Source organism: Nothobranchius furzeri, chromosome 3 (assembly GCF_043380555.1).
Source record: "Nothobranchius furzeri strain GRZ-AD chromosome 3, NfurGRZ-RIMD1, whole genome shotgun sequence".
Classification (NCBI taxonomy): Eukaryota; Metazoa; Chordata; class Actinopteri; order Cyprinodontiformes; family Nothobranchiidae; genus Nothobranchius; species Nothobranchius furzeri.
Window position 1 is genome coordinate 90,543,958 of NC_091743.1, and position 15,623 is coordinate 90,559,580.

The 15,623-nt window shown below is 49.2% G+C and overlaps 1 protein-coding gene across 2 annotated transcripts in view; it reads left to right on the forward strand.

Annotated features, from left to right (window-relative positions):
• Positions 1-15,409, forward strand: part of epha7 (eph receptor A7) — a 108,722-nt gene extending 93,313 nt beyond the window's left edge. For both annotated transcript variants that reach the window (XM_054733724.2, XM_054733725.2), the window contains exons 10-17: positions 1,280-1,405; positions 1,833-2,018; positions 2,267-2,328; positions 2,513-2,722; positions 4,960-5,109; positions 13,247-13,440; positions 14,076-14,231; positions 15,085-15,409. In XM_054733724.2, the coding sequence (XP_054589699.1) occupies positions 1,280-1,405; positions 1,833-2,018; positions 2,267-2,328; positions 2,513-2,722; positions 4,960-5,109; positions 13,247-13,440; positions 14,076-14,231; positions 15,085-15,199 (1,199 nt within the window). In that variant the 3' untranslated portion in view covers positions 15,200-15,409. The remainder of the gene's footprint in view (positions 1-1,279; positions 1,406-1,832; positions 2,019-2,266; positions 2,329-2,512; positions 2,723-4,959; positions 5,110-13,246; positions 13,441-14,075; positions 14,232-15,084) is intronic.
• Positions 15,410-15,623: the final 214 nt, after the last annotated feature.

Consider the following 15,623-nt stretch of genomic DNA (forward strand, 5'->3'; position numbering starts at 1 on the left):
TCGGATGGGGTCTCGACACGATTAATCGATTAATCGGATTACATGGGGACATTTTTAAAAACTGCTAAGGAAACGTTATTTCTCTCCTTCCTTCACTTTATTAAACAAAACATTATTAGAAAACAGTTCAATAGCAGAAAAACAACATGCCATCACCTAAATTGTCTTATAAAGTGTATAGACAGAGACCCTAAGCTACACCTATCTGTGACCTAAAATGCTTGGTCCAAGTTAAACAGCTTAAAGAGCAAGTCACCCCCTACCAGAGTCTAACTCCACTCTCGCTTCATGTTTGAAAAATGCAACACACGCTGTTGCCTGGCAGACCGAGAGGGCGGAGCCGCTAACAAATGCACACACACTCAGGCCCACGACAGCATTGTGACATCATAATGTACTAGTTTACATCATAGCATACTTCTTAGCCAATAGCGGTGGCAGATCCAGGGCTTGGGTGAATCACTTTTGAAAAGTTTTTAACTTACCCGGACACCGAGCTCTCTCCTTCCTCGCTGATGATTCTGACATGCTTGCGTTTAAGACGCTGCATCATCACTGCAGCACTCCCGTGCCATGCTAAGTCTGACCTACAAACGTTGCAGGTAACGAATGTCGTCGCCTGATTTAACTGAAAATGCTCCCAAACATTAGAAGTTTTTACTCGCTGCTTCTGCCATGTTCCACTTCCAAACAGCTGCCGGCTCTCCTTCGCGCTGATCTGACTTGCTCCGGTCTGCGCGCAAAGGCCGGCGGGAAGGGGGGGGGGGGGGGCGGCTTTTGGAAGAGTTGTGCAACACAACGAATCGGTGACGCACTTCGTTGCCAACCCTTTTAGTAATCGATTTTCATCGAATTTATCGATTCGTTGTTGCAGCCCTATTGGATGGATTGTTGGATATGCTTTGGTGGTCCTTAGTTCCTTGCGTTGCCATGGTAACAGATTACAGGAAACAGAAAATAAAAGCATCTGACTCCAGTGCTGCAGCAGGGCTGAACCCTCATGGCTGGTTAGACGGCGAGGTCGCCTCAGCTGTGTGCGTGCGTGTGTGTGTGTGTGTGTGTGTGTGTGTGTGTGTGTGTGTGTGTGTGTGTGTGTGTGTGTGTGTGTGTGTGTGTGTGTGTGTGTGTGTGTGTGTGTGTGTGTGTGTTGCGGGGCCTCTCTGACATGGCTGACGTTCCCTCTGACTCACTGGCCTCGGTGGTCGTGTGGCTGTCAGGAGCCTGCCGGAGCGCGGCGTGCGTACCTGATCATAACAGTAACCCTCTCACCTTTCCACAGTTAAATTTCCAGGCACCAAAACCTACACTGACCCGGAAACCTACGAGGACCCGAACAGGGCTGTCCATCAGTTCGCCAAGGAGCTGGATGCCTCCTGCATAAAGATCGAGCGAGTGATTGGAGCAGGTGAGCCCACCGTCAGCTCTTCCCGTTTAGTGGCTGCGAGCGCTCGTACATCATGCTGACAGCCAAATATTTACACCTTGGATGGGGACACAGCTTAATGCTTCTTATATTGATGGAGCGATCGCAGAGAGGGGAAAAAGTTCATCACAATTAATGTGTGGTCCGTGTTGGGAGAGGCAGTCGGGGAGGAAGCTGCAGCTGAGAATGGCTGCCACGCGGGTCAGCGACGGTATCCATGCGTCTCCAGCACGTCTTATTATAGCTCTGGTTACAGTCCCCTGGGTGCAGCAAGGTGTCGTACTCCAATTTGTATTCTAGCGCTGCGCAGGTGCTTTGTCTCAAAGTACACTAATAAATGTGTCAGTGTGAGGCGCCGGGTTTTTTATCTGCTGGCCCCTTCACTCATGAGCGCTTTCAACGCTCACAGGAGAGTTTGGAGAGGTGTGCAGCGGCCGGCTGAAGCTCCCCGGGAAGCGGGACATGTCGGTCGCCATCAAGACGCTGAAAGTGGGCTACACGGAGAAGCAGAGGCGGGACTTCCTGTGCGAGGCCAGCATCATGGGACAGTTTGACCACCCCAACGTCGTCCACCTGGAGGGAGTCGTGACTCGAGGTAGCGTCTGGTCTCCTGTGAAGCAGCCATGCAGGCGGAGATGAAACAGTGTCTGATGGCGTTAGCCACCGTTACGTGTTTAGACGCTTTAACAGGAGGACCAGATGGTGACTTTTAATTAAAAGAAAAATAAAACGTGGAGCTAAAAATAAGTTGGAACCAGGTTCGGCTCAGCGAAGCTTTATGAAGGCAACTAAAATGTAGGAATTAATTAATCAGCTCCTGTTTTTGTTCCTCCTTTGCTTCAGGGAAGCCGGTCATGATTGTCATCGAGTACATGGAGAACGGCTCATTAGATGCTTTCCTCAGGGTGAGTACCACCTCCAAACAAGGTGCAGCATCTTTTAGAAGGTTCCTGTGCACCACGACGGAGCTTCCCAGAGAGCCGCGGCTCTGCAGCACATAAACATCATAAATCTTGTTCTGGAGCTGCTGCGGCGCCATGACCCACCTTCCCCCGTGGCTGACCCGCCTGTGTCTCCCTCTCCGCGCAGAAACACGATGGTCAGTTCACAGTCATCCAGCTGGTGGGAATGCTGCGGGGCATAGCAGCGGGAATGAGATACCTGGCTGATATGGGCTATGTCCACCGAGACCTGGCTGCACGGAACATCCTGGTCAACAGCAATCTCGTATGTAAAGTTTCTGACTTCGGCCTGTCGAGAGTGATCGAGGACGATCCCGAGGCTGTCTACACAACAACCGTGAGTCAATTAAAGAGTTAGCGCCGTAGCCAGAGCCTTGTCTGAATTCTCTTATCAAGCGGCCGCTGGTGCATGAAAATGGAGCAGAACAAAAGGTGCATGCCAAGGTAGACTCCAGCAGCTCTCCCAGGAGCGGCAGCGCCTCCTATAAACGGCCCAGTCCTTCGTTTTCACAGTCAGGGTTCCTCTCTGGTTCACGCCAGGTTTTACATCAGGCTGGAAATGAAAATGCTGTAAATGTGACGATCAGACGTGAAGCAGACATCCGAGGGAAGACACCGCCGTGCTGACCTGACTGATGAACGCAGCTGAAGATCACTATCTCTCTGCTGCTGCTGCTGGGTCAGATTCCAAACCCGTGTCCATCAGGACCGTTCCTTCCAGAGAACTTCTCACATCCTTCAGTTTAGGTGGCTTAAAAAACCGCAAAGGATGCAGCAAAACAGCGTTTAGAGAGAGAGTTTGTGTGTGTGTGTGTGTGTGTGTGTGTGTGTGTGTGTGTGTGTGTGTGTGTGTGTGTGTATGTGTATGTGTATGTGTATGTGTATGTGTGTGTGTGTGTGTGTGTGTGTGTGTGTGTGTGTGTGTATGTGTGTGTATGTGTATGTGTGTGTGTGTGTGTGTGTGTGTGCGCGCGCGAGTGCGAGTGCACGCCACTTCCTGTTTCCTCAACATCTTGGCACGTTTGTCTTTTATTCTGAAGGTTGCATCACGTGTCTCAGCAGACTGAAGGTGTTTTAGATTACTCTTCCACTAGTTAGTGTCTGATTAAAGGGGCATTATGGAAGTGTGACGGCCAAAACATGTATAGAAATAATAAATGTCTTCTTCATACATTCTCCTGCAATGCCCTGGTCCTGTAGAATGAGCCCTGGCATTTTTACTGTGATTGCCTGTTTTTCTGTAAAATCACAGAAAAAGAGAGATGCTCGGGTCGAGCAGGCTGCTTCATGCGCGTTCACGCTCAGGCATAGCCCGTAGCATTCGCTATCCGTAGCTTTAGCAGCAGAGAGAGAGGCAGTGCCACTTTGTCGCTGTTCCTAACGCCTAGTGACAAAGCTAGCTACATTTCTGAGGACCCTTAGCTACTTTCTGTAGAACTTTCTTCTAGATATTTCCTGCAGATTAGCAACAAAATAGCCATTTTCACTCCGAACCGTTCTTTGGTTTGACGTTGTTTCAGCTGTCATCAAGGAAAGTTACAGATACGTCTACTGTAGCTCACCTTGTAAGATGTCTGACTCCCATGCAGCAGATTTGGGTTTGATTCTGGATGTGAACATTGTTTATTTAGAGTTTCTTTTTTACATTAATGGTATATTTTTTACAGTAAGACGCCCAAATTTTTATTTGAGACTCGCCGAACGGCATTGAATTCACAGATAAAAAAGATGTGGGTTCAACTTTCATTTTGGAACAATTTTTCAAGCAAGGGAAGGGAATGATCTGAGCATGCAGGAGGACTGATCCATCATAAACCTTTGTCGGCTGTGCTGAAGAGAAAGCTACAGAACCAAAGTATTTAATTAATTAGCTGCGCGTTCTCCTGTCCTCCGGGCCACACACACACACACACACACACACGCACACGCACACGCACACACACACACAGGACTGTCTCAGCTATTATTTTTGTTAAGGAGTGTGCATGTACAGCATGCGCCTCGTGCACGAGCCTACTATTGAAGCTGCCGTTACGCTTTTGGCCTGAGGGGGCGATCACGAGCATAAAAATTCAAAACTCCGTAAAGTCCCTTTAATTAGATTGAGGTTAAGAAGCACTGATGAGATCATTCTCTGTGATCTGACCCGGTGCTGGTTTTTATTTAAGGTAACATCTACTGAGTCTAGACGCTGGAATGTGAGGAAACGCTCGCGCTGCTCGGCTCTTTAAAACAGTTAAAATGTGACGGCTTCACTTAGAGCTAATAGCTGCTTTTATGCTTGCGTTTCCTCTGATTCTACAGAAAGTTATTTACCTTCAGCAGCTGCAGGCACAAACCACGAGAAGCTGCTAGTGACGGTTTTTAAAGGATGCTGCATAAAGTTGATTTATCAACCACCAAAGCTGCTCCAGCTCACAACGCCTGTTTAGAATAAAGACCGATACCTGCTTTCATATCTGAGCTGATCAGTTGCTGTTTTGTGTGTTTCTGAGCTGACTGTTTTAGAGGAACTTGGAGGATTTAACGACTCTGATCTTTGCTCCAGCCGCTGACCTGCCTCTCACTCATCAGGGTGGTAAAATACCGGTTCGATGGACCGCGCCAGAAGCCATCCAGTATCGTAAATTCACCTCTGCCAGCGACGTGTGGAGTTACGGCATTGTGATGTGGGAGGTCATGTCCTACGGGGAGCGGCCGTACTGGGACATGTCCAATCAGGACGTGAGTAACACAGTCAGAACCACCAGCACCGCACTAACGGGCTTGAAATAACAACTGTTTCACTCCCCTGAACAGCCTATGGTCAGAGAAATGGCTTCTACGTGTGAGACGACTGATGGGCTAACGGCTAGGGCAGCATTACTGTCAGCAGCTTCTACTGTGTGTGTGTGTGTGAGTGTGTGTGTGTGCGGGGGGGAGGGGTATCAACATAAAACACGGTTAAAATAACCCAACCCTCACTGAGACTGTCAGAGCAGCCTGGCCTAGGGCCCTCTGTGGATCCTCTACAGGTAACACGTTTAGTTACAGCCAAGGCGAGGCCTGGAGGACAGCAGAACCCCCGCTCCGCTGCCTCCCAGACTGATGGCACGTCCTTTTATCCCAGGCGAGGCTCATTAGTGGGATTCAGCTCAGCTTGGCTCATCAGCAGCCTGGAGGGGCGGAGGAGGGGCGGAGTCTGAGCAGATCACACGGGCGGGGCGATCCTGGAGAGGCTGCAACACTGGTGCCATCCCAGCTGTCCCCGTCACTCTCAGTGGGACCTACTGGATGACGCGGTGCTTTATAAGCAACTGTCACCTGAAAGCGACGACGTAAAGATTTATTAGATGAACCAGCGTGAAGGCAGCAGCGCGTGTGTTCTAACAGCTCAGACTGGCTGATTTTAAGCTGCATTAATCACATAAATGAGCTTTTGCTGCAGATTGTCAATTTTCGGTTCCAGCTGTAGTAACAACTTTTACATAGAGCCTTCTTAAACCGTCGGGAGGCGACGCGCTGTGCCAGAGCGTCGGTATCCGACGCTCTGGCACAGCGCGTCGCCTCCCGACGCGCAGGGGCTCCCAGCACACACGCTCAGTCACACCGCGTCTTTTTTTGACGCTTAGGGTGTGAGAATGTCGTCCTAAAATCAAACAAAATGGATGAAATCTAGTTCTGATGAACCTGTACAATCTTTCTTAGGTGTCAAAACTCTGTCGGGTTCACGTCCTTATAGTCAGAACACATGAAAATCTTGGTGAATGATACCAGAAGCTTGTCTTTAGGTAATGACCCGGTCCCGGTCCAGCAGAACCCTTGTGCAGGTGGGACACGATGGCTCCAGAACCGTGGGTGAGCTGGAGATGGAGCTGAGAGGAGCTGGTGTCTAAGTGCTGCATCATCTGCAGCAGGAGTCTTGTTCCTGATTCCTCCTTCGTCTCATAAAGACCTCACTCTAAAACACAGAGGAGCACAACAGAAACACCAGCCTGTGGTGCGTTTAGGCACCCGTTGTTCAACAGCAGCCTCCAGAGAGCGGCTGGGTGGGGCGGGGGTGACCTCGGACATAACTAGTTCAAGAAGTCTGGCTGTAATCACACAGTCTGAATCCACGAGAAGGAGAAACCGCCCCGGACTGGGGCGGCCATCAGAAGGTGGTTGTTAAAGTAAACAACTCTTGTCATAACGGTCTAAACGTCTGTAAACGTCAACGACGTACAGCGGTGGGAAGAGAAGATCTGGGCTCTGCACATCAAGGAGCCAAATCAGCTGTGTGTGTGTGTGTGTGTGTGTGTGTGTGTGTGACATTTTCTAAGCGGTTACTTTTGGTAAATTGCTAATAGAATATAAAGGTATTCAAAATGTATTATTCCCAGGGATGGGTACCTTTGAGATTTGAATCGATCCGGTACTAATTCCCGGTACCTAGGAATCGATACCGGTACTTAACGGTACCAATTTTCGATACTTTTGAGTGTTTAATATTTTAATTCTCTTTTATAATAAAATATATATTTTTCTCAATATATAACAATATTTGATAAATATCACGATAAATAACATACAACTGTTTGTATTTTAACATCGTCCTTGTAGTTTTATAAGCTGATAATTAAACTGAAGCAAACATCTTTACTGTGAACTAAATTTACTGTGTATCTTCATTCCTTTTGCTGTCTTTTTTCTTTTGATTTTTCCTACTGGGAAGTTAGAATTTCCCAGGAGAAAGCGAACGCACCATTAGCTGATAACAACGGTGGCAATGGAAGCTAACATATCAAGCTAACGTTATCTTAAACAGTTTATTTAGCTGCTGGAGCAGATTAAAACGATGATGCCTCACACTTAGATCGCTGTCGCTGGTTTCATCTTCACCCAGTCACCCGTCGCATTTAGTAAAGTGAAGCCAAACTTTAGAGCGCGTTCATGTTCTTCTAGTCAGAAATTCGGAGTTCCGAGGAGAAAGCGAATGCACCATTAGCGAAACGGAAGCTAACAAATCAAGCTAACGTTATCTTAAACATTTTATTTACCTACTGGAGCAGATTAAGATGAGGATGTCTCACTTAGATCGTTGTCGCTGGATTCATCATCACCCAGTTACCCAACACATTTAGTGAAGTGGACCCAAGCTTTAGCGTGCGTTCTTTCTACCATGCTGCTCTGTTTACAACTGGATCGCAGCGACCGACGACATAACGCTCTTGCACATGTGCAGCTGTCTTGGCAAGTTCTCGTTATGAAGGACGGGTACCGAAACGACGCACCGTTTCAAATGACGTTGAATCGGTGCTCGGTCGGTACTGTGGAATTCGGTCGGTACCTTAAAAAGTACCGAATTCGGTACCCATCCCTAATTATTCCATATACATAGATTATTAATATTATTGAACCTTTAATATTTGACTGGTGATATAAACAGGTTATCCCTCACACCCTGCACATCATGAGCAGGGTGTGAGGGATCTTTTAGGGTGCTCTCCTGAGGCAGCGAACATTGTGTAGTTCGTCCAGAGAAGACAACGGGGCCGTCTCCACGATCCTCTGGAGCGATTTCCTCTGTGCTGACGTGCAGCTAGCGCACCACGCGCAGAAGCAGTAGCACAAGATGCTCTCTATGGAGCAGCGAGAGAAGGACACCAGCAGTTTATGTGAGGTGATGTTCTTCCCGAGGACCCGCTGTTGTGTTCACACCCCAGGACAGGTCATCTGTGATGCGTACACCCAGGAGGCGGCCCTCTCCACGCAGTCCCCGTTGATGAAGAGTGGACTGATATCCGTTTTCTTTTTCCTGAAATCCACAACAATTCCTTCTGTCTTTGCGGTGTTCAGGAGCAGGTTGTTCTCGTGCACCACGCTGTCAGCCGCTGCACTTCGTGCCTATAGGCAGACTCTTCTCCCTCCGATATGAGCTCCACCACAGTGGTGTCATCTGCAAATTTCACAGTGATGTTGCTGTTAGGAACGGGTGCACGGTCGTGGGTGTACAACGTAAAGAGCAGGGGGCTCAGTACACAGCCCTGGGGGGAGCCAGTGCTAACAGTGAGAGCTGAGGAAATGTGGGGGCCCACCCTGCCCCTGTGTTTACGATCTGTCAGGAAGTCCTTTATCCAAAGACAGGTGGGGTAGGGAGTCCCAGTCTGACAGTTTGCACACCAGTCTGTCTGGGAGGACAGTGCTGAAGGCACTGCTGGAATCAACCAAGAGGAGGCTAGTGTGGTTCCCATGATGCTGCAAGTGGGACGGAGTAGCATGAAGACCAACAGCTACAGCATCCTCAGTAGACCTGATAGCTCGGTATGCAAGTGATGAGGATCAAAGATGGGAGGGATGAAGGCATGGTCTGACTCTGGACCTGTCTTTCGAAGCACTTCATCAGGACTGGAGTGAGTGCTACAGGTCATTCATACAGGTTACAGGTGATTTTTTGGTAAGGGGACAATGGTGGAGGAGTTCAGACAGTGTGGGACCGAGGCCAGGGACAATGACAAGTTGAAGATCTTTGTGACAACCCCAGCCAGTGGTTCTGCGCAGTCCCTCAGCTCACATCCCGATATGCCGTCAGGACCAGCCGCCCTCCTGGGGTTGACAGCCAGAAGCGAGCATCTCACTTCATGCTCCTGCACCCTCAAGCTGGGAGCGGTGTCGCTGTGGGCCACTGTTCTAGCTGCTGTCACCGGTGTGTGTGTGTGTGTGTGTGTGTGTGTGGTAAAATCCACCTCTCTCTTGGTTCTAGAGGAGTTCTTGTCCACTCTTCTTCATAAAGAGGCTCCTGCTCTTCTCTCTGATGGTTCCACCACAGCACCTCCGTCTGGACTCTGACAGGACCGTTGCAGGACCTTGGTTTTCCGTTCCAGTCGTTCTGCCATAGATCTGCTGCTGGTTCTGGGTCATGGTTCTGTTTCATGAGCTGGTTTTGCCCAAACCTCAGCTGTCAGACAGCGAGACTCACTTCCATTCCTAGAAGACATTTGTGACTGCACAAGCCCACACCACCAGCCTTCCACCACCGTGCAGCTGGCTGGCTGTGGCTACCATGCTGCACCATTATGGGTTAACATCTCCACTGGCTCTTGTTCTAGAGGCCAGAGGAACCTGATCCGCGCTGCTGAGGGTATTGTAGACATTGCGTTAACGCACACCGGTCGCCTCCAGGCCAGCACGCTGCGGCTGGTCGCTAGACGCTGGAAGATTCTGAGCCTGAACTCATTTTCACACAGCTTCAGTGTACGGCGCTGGAGTCCGTCTGAACTGGGACCAGTTCAGATTTATTGAGTCCTGTGTCCTACAACTCCATGTTAAACAGGGCGGGCGTCTTTTTAGCTGCATGAGCAGCATCAGCCCCTCTTTACAGCAAAACCAGCCCTCTCCACAGCGTTATGGAGCTGCCGCAGACCTTCTCATCAGGTGCACATCACTTCAATCTCTCCTTTAGATGCCTTTAAACAGAAAAGTCTCAGCAAAAATATTCTGGTATGTAGAAACTCGCGTCAGCAGCATCGGTCTGTTGCTGCATCCCCAAAGTAATAACGATGGAAGTATTGCTGTCACTTTAAGAGAAGCGCAGGGAAGCTTCAAATACGGTTCATTTAAAAGATGCTCCCACAGCTGCAGCATCTTCACACCAGTAAAGTCCTAGAGGACGTGTGCTGGGTGGAGGCTTCGTGCAGATGTTACCAAAGCTCACAGCGCTGTAAAGAGTTAGGGTTCACACCGAGCTGCTAAACACGCGACCTCGTTAAGAATCCTCCTTCTCCTCTATCTGGGAAAACCAACAGATGCAGTTCCGCCTTTCTTCCAAACGCCTTTGTTTGTTTCTTTTTCTAAAAGTCACAAAAACGATGAAGTCACCGTGCTCCTCTCAGGGCTGCTGCTTCTGCAGAGTCCAGCTGTGCCAGACCACTCCAGCCTGCTCCTCGCTCCCGGACTCTCGACACGTTCTGATTGACGGTGGAGGCTGACAGACTCTCGTGTCTATCACCCACGGCATCACGGCTGAACACGATTAAGATTCTCCGTCTCTCTCGTGCAGAACTCTGCTGATTGAACAATCGCTTGTTAGAAAAGCTAAACCAGACAGCTCTGCTAGTCGACAGACATCAGACTTTTTTCTGCTTTGTCAAGATGTCAGCAAACATCCTGCGGGGATTCAGGAAGAACATTGTTTGCATGTTTCCCAGTGCTTTCAGTGCACTGCCGCCCCTTCCCTGTGCTCTGTCTCTGAGCCGTCCTGATGGGAATATCTGATGGGAATCTGCAGAGAAGTGCACAGCTCCTTCCCTCCACCGCAGCAACAGGGCAGCCTGCTGCACCTCGTGTTCTCACAGCTCTGACTTTTAATCATCTCTGTGCTAAAATGGTGACAACGTCCACACACGACTGCAGCAAGCACGCGTGTTTGACTGTAAAGGTTTACTCCAGCATCTGATGATCCATTCCAGAACCCAGAGTGAGCCAATAAAGAGCGACGCGGTGTGTGTGGCAGGATGCACCTCTGTGAGAGCTGCTTTAAAGCCCAGCTGCAGGGCCGTCTGTCTGAGCCCCGTTAGGAGAGGCAGACACAGGAAAAGTGTGTTTTCAGGGTCAGCAGGAACAAAAAGGGCTGTGATGTTGGAGGAATGCCTGGGCTGAATACATCAAATAAAGCACTGTGGCCATGAAATGAAAGTTTGTTGATAGCTTAGCTGCTGATGCTCGACGTGGAGTCACAATGAGATGATTAAAGGAAATAAAGACAAATGAGCAGAAGCTGGAAATCCACTAACGCATCTCCACAAGGTCATAGCAGACCAAATGAAATAACTAGTGTTGATGCGCGATGCTGTTGTTACGCACCGTCGCTCCATCCTGTCCGCCTCCGCTGCTCCCGACAGACTCAGGACCACAGCAGCAAACGTTACCGAAGCTCAGTCGTCGGACATACACGACCCCATGTCTTCTAACGACCTGGGTTTTGGGAAACCGTAAAAGTTTCAATGATTCAGAACCACCTTTACCTCCGACCTGCTCTCCTGTGCTAATCAGCAATGTTGTAATGGCCGCTTTGTTCTGAGAAGGCTGCTTTAACGTGTCATAAGCTTAGACACACCTCCTTACATCTGCACGCCCCGGATCATGTAAGCATTGGTCGCGGTGATGCTAGCCGCAGAAACACGCTCGGTCTGTGCTTTTTGTGACTCGTTGCCAGGACAGTTGAGCTTCAGTTGGCTAGCTAGCTGTTAGCTTGTGAGCTTGGGCTTCTCTGAACAGGCTGTTCAGAGAAGCAGTCCCTTATTTATAATCCTTTAACACACTAAACCAGGGAGCGACACTCTCCTCTACTTCACTCTGGATGCATCAGCGGTGCCAAACGGCTGACTGGCGAGCTTCGCTGCATTCCAGCTCACACCGGGAGAATCTCACCTGCAGAGCGGCCTCTCTCCCTAACCCTAACCTCAAAGGTCACGGTTTGTTTCTGCCATCCGATGTTAAACTCATTGATGTAATCTACATAGATATGAAAGGAGTGCGGTAGTCTTTTATTTTGAAAAGTACCAAACCTTTTTCTTCTGGCACTCGCAGAGTACAGACGCTTCTCTTTTCGCTCCCTTATCTTTTTTCCCAAGGCTCTTTGTCCTGTCTGCCCAGAGAGCGCTTCTCTGCATTTCTTCTGAAAAACTCTATTTTTAACCATGGATTTGATAAACTGGTCATTCAATGTGATCAATAAGATTTTTTCAACAATGAGAACGGAGCAGGGAGCTCCCACATGTCCACAGGGGACACACCCGGCGGGGTATATGCTGGATTCCTGGAAGGAGTGGAAGATCGTATGCCTCTCCCAGCTGTCCTTGAGGACGTCGAAGACGTGTGGATATTCGGTCTGATGATCACTGGATTTCTCCTGATTGGAGTGGGAGGATATCTGGTTTTCTGGAAATTTGGGAAGACGGGAGCGATTGGAGGGCGACCCGCACCCACGGAAAGCACCGTCCGTGTGGAGACTTCTCAGACCGGGACGTTTCTTGAGGTGAATCGTATGCTGGACAATATTCTAGCTGCGATACCGGTATTAGTGCGCAAAATGGATGTCATCTCGGAGAGAGTCACCGGACGGTATGGACAGGTTTAAAAACCCAAATTTGGCTTCACTGAAGGACTGGAATGATCAGTTTAAAGACTGAAGGCAGAGAGGAAAATTATCTCAGCCTGACCCAAACAAATTCTTGTTATCTGTATCTGACGCCCTGGTAGCCTTGAGCTGCAAGCAACTAAAACCCCCACGAAAGAATGCAGACAGATGCTGTGAAAACCCGAACCCCCCCCCTGCCTTCGGATTGGTGGACTTCAGCCTGGCGAGGTCATCAATCTGTAGGAGTTAATGTACTCTTTGCTTCTCACAAGATCTGAAGTGCCTCTTTTTCCCTCCACCTGAACCAATCCTCATGTAACCCTCTTATCTCTATTAAGGTAGCGCGACTCAGAGTTGCGAATGACCACAGTCACCAATTCTTGTCATGTGTCTTGCCTATGTATGTCTGACCTCTGAAGTGTGTGTACTGAAACTCTAATTTCCCTCTGGGATTAATAAAGTATTGATTGATTGACGTTTTCCACTGAAACCGTGTGATGTCCTGTCTAGCCCACGTTAACTGCAGAAAGGGTCGTGTCCCAGAAGCAGCCCATGGTAAACGTAGAACCTGATAACGTTTTAGCGGCGCGGCGCTTCTGGGACACATCTGAACATTTCCGCATGCCGGCTGGTTTGAATCACCCCTGCAGACCGATGCCTCCAGTGTGAAGCAGGGGTACCATGGTGGCTTTACTGATGTCAAAGGGTTCGGGTGGCGTTGTCAGGGTGACTGTGCTAATTAAAGCATCCTTCTCTGTTCCCCAGGTCATAAAGGCCATAGAAGAAGGCTACCGTCTTCCAGCCCCCATGGACTGTCCTCCAGGGCTGCACCAGCTGATGTTGGACTGCTGGCAGAAAGACCGAGCTGAGCGTCCCAAGTTTGATCAGATAGTTGGCGTCCTTGATAAAATGATCCGCAACCCTAACACCTTAAAAACCCCGGTGGGAACATGTACAAGGTACGGAAATAAAACCTCAAATGGATCATTTTCAAATGTGGACTCTTACAATAAAGAATTTCTTCTTTTATTATGGTGCATTAATGGATTATCTAAAGTGTTCAGTGGATGATTCAGCCTCTCTAGTGCAGAGATGAAAGATAATTCCTGAGGAATTGATTCCCCAAAGCGGCCTCCACAAGGCTCTACGGCCAATAACGGGGCTTTTAAATCAATCTCTATAATGAGTTGCTCGTACTCGTGAGAGCGGCGGGAGCGCCGGCCCTCGCTCCGACGTTTGTCAGATGAGTTCTATTTGCAGTCAGGACGTCCATTCCTGAGGTGGGATGGATCTCAGAGGTTACAGCTTGGTTAAGCAGCCTTTTATGCTACAGAGACAGCAGGGCATGTGCTGAGAAATGAAAAGTATTGACAAAAATATGATTCACAAGTGCATGCTGATTGGCTGCTTCCACTTATGAGTTTCTGTTGGATCGAAGTCTCCAAATAGCACTTTTTCCTCTCCTCTTCTCAATTTAGCGCCCTGCTGGAGGCCTTTGGTCGTTGCTTTGTCTCGCCTCTTGCTTGATTGTAATTTCAGCGGAAGGCTTCCTCTTCACATAAGACATAAATGTCTCTCTGTGCTCATCCTGCAGACCAATCAGCCCGCTGTTAGATCAGAGCACACCAGACTTCGCCGCTTTCCGCTCGGTGGGAGAGTGGCTGGAAGCCGTCAAGATGGAGCGATACAGAGACAACTTCACAGCAGCTGGCTACAGTTCCTTAGAGTCTGTGGCCAGGATGTCAATAGAGTAAGTGGATATGAAGCCTCTTGGTGGCACAGAATTATAACCAACCACATCATCTCAGTGGCATGCAGTGGCATTCCTGAAAGCATGCTTCATTCACCCAAGCTGCAGACACTTAGATGTGATCCGAGGCCGCTCTTTTTCCTGCTCTGCCTTATTTCCACGCTAAAGTTGGGAAAGTTTAGACTTTTCCGCAGTTCAACGGGAGTTACGCCCACTTCACTACTCCTCTGACATCTCCTTCACTAGAAAACTGTTTAATCTGGAAACAGAAAGCGTGTTTCTTTCCTCCTGGCTCAGCAGAACAGCCCAGAGAAGCTGAGCTGCCACTTAATCCTCATCCTTTTAGCAGAGTGCTGTAGGAGCCACTGTTAGCCGAGTGTTTGTCATGAATGCTAGTGTCCCCCACGCTTCGATCACCCTTAGGTTGGGTCTAAAAGGACCTTAGTTTACACCACCGTGTTCCTGTTTTGCTCAGAACGGTCGGTTGAACTTGGGGCAGCCCTTATCTCTGGTTTTATCCTCACACTGAGCCCTGGAAGCTCACTAATGACTCGGTTGTGTTAAATAAACTCGTTTGGCTACACAAAACAACACGTCTTGTTTTACTTTTTGAGCCCTTCAACAAAACGAAACCTCAGCGGCTGCTTCCTGTAGCATCTGTAAGCCCCGCCCCTCCATCATGTTGAATGCTTTAGGCTTGTTTGATGTTTACAAACACTGGTATCAGCTCCGGTAGACACCACAGAGTGTAAAAGCCCATCAGACCTTTAGAACATGAGTAACGCAACGTTTTAGCGTCGCTCTGCTGAGAAGTCCACCAACCGTCTCCTGACTGATGTGTTGTCTCTTCCAGGGACGTGATGAGCCTGGGGATCACACTCGTCGGCCATCAGAAAAAGATAATGAGCAGCATACAGACTATGAGAGCCCAGATGCTGCATCTCCACGGTACAGGAGTCCAGGTGTGACGACCCGCCTTGTCAGGGCAGAAACACAGAAGCAGAACTTAGCCGTAGCGGCGCCTCAGGCGCGCCCGGCGCTCCGGTCACCTGCTGCGTCTGACTCCTGCTGCTGCATCTGGAGTGGAACCATCCCTCTGTCCCTCATTGAGGGACGTAGGTCCGTCTCTGCAGAAGGCTCTGAGGAGAGGAAAAGGGCAACGCAAAAGCAACTACCTGGACAAGATGACTCTTCTCTCTTACCACATATCAACAGGCGTGATGAAAAGGAGCTTCCTTACCTGAATGAGGGGTTGAACTGCACTCTATGGCTGCGGGTGCTCCGTACACAGGAGAGAAAACGTGTTTACTCGCTTTGGTTTCATGGATTTTCTACTTTCTTCGTGCTTGCCACAGGGAGACAATGTGGAGCTGCTTTTTCTCCTCTGGACGT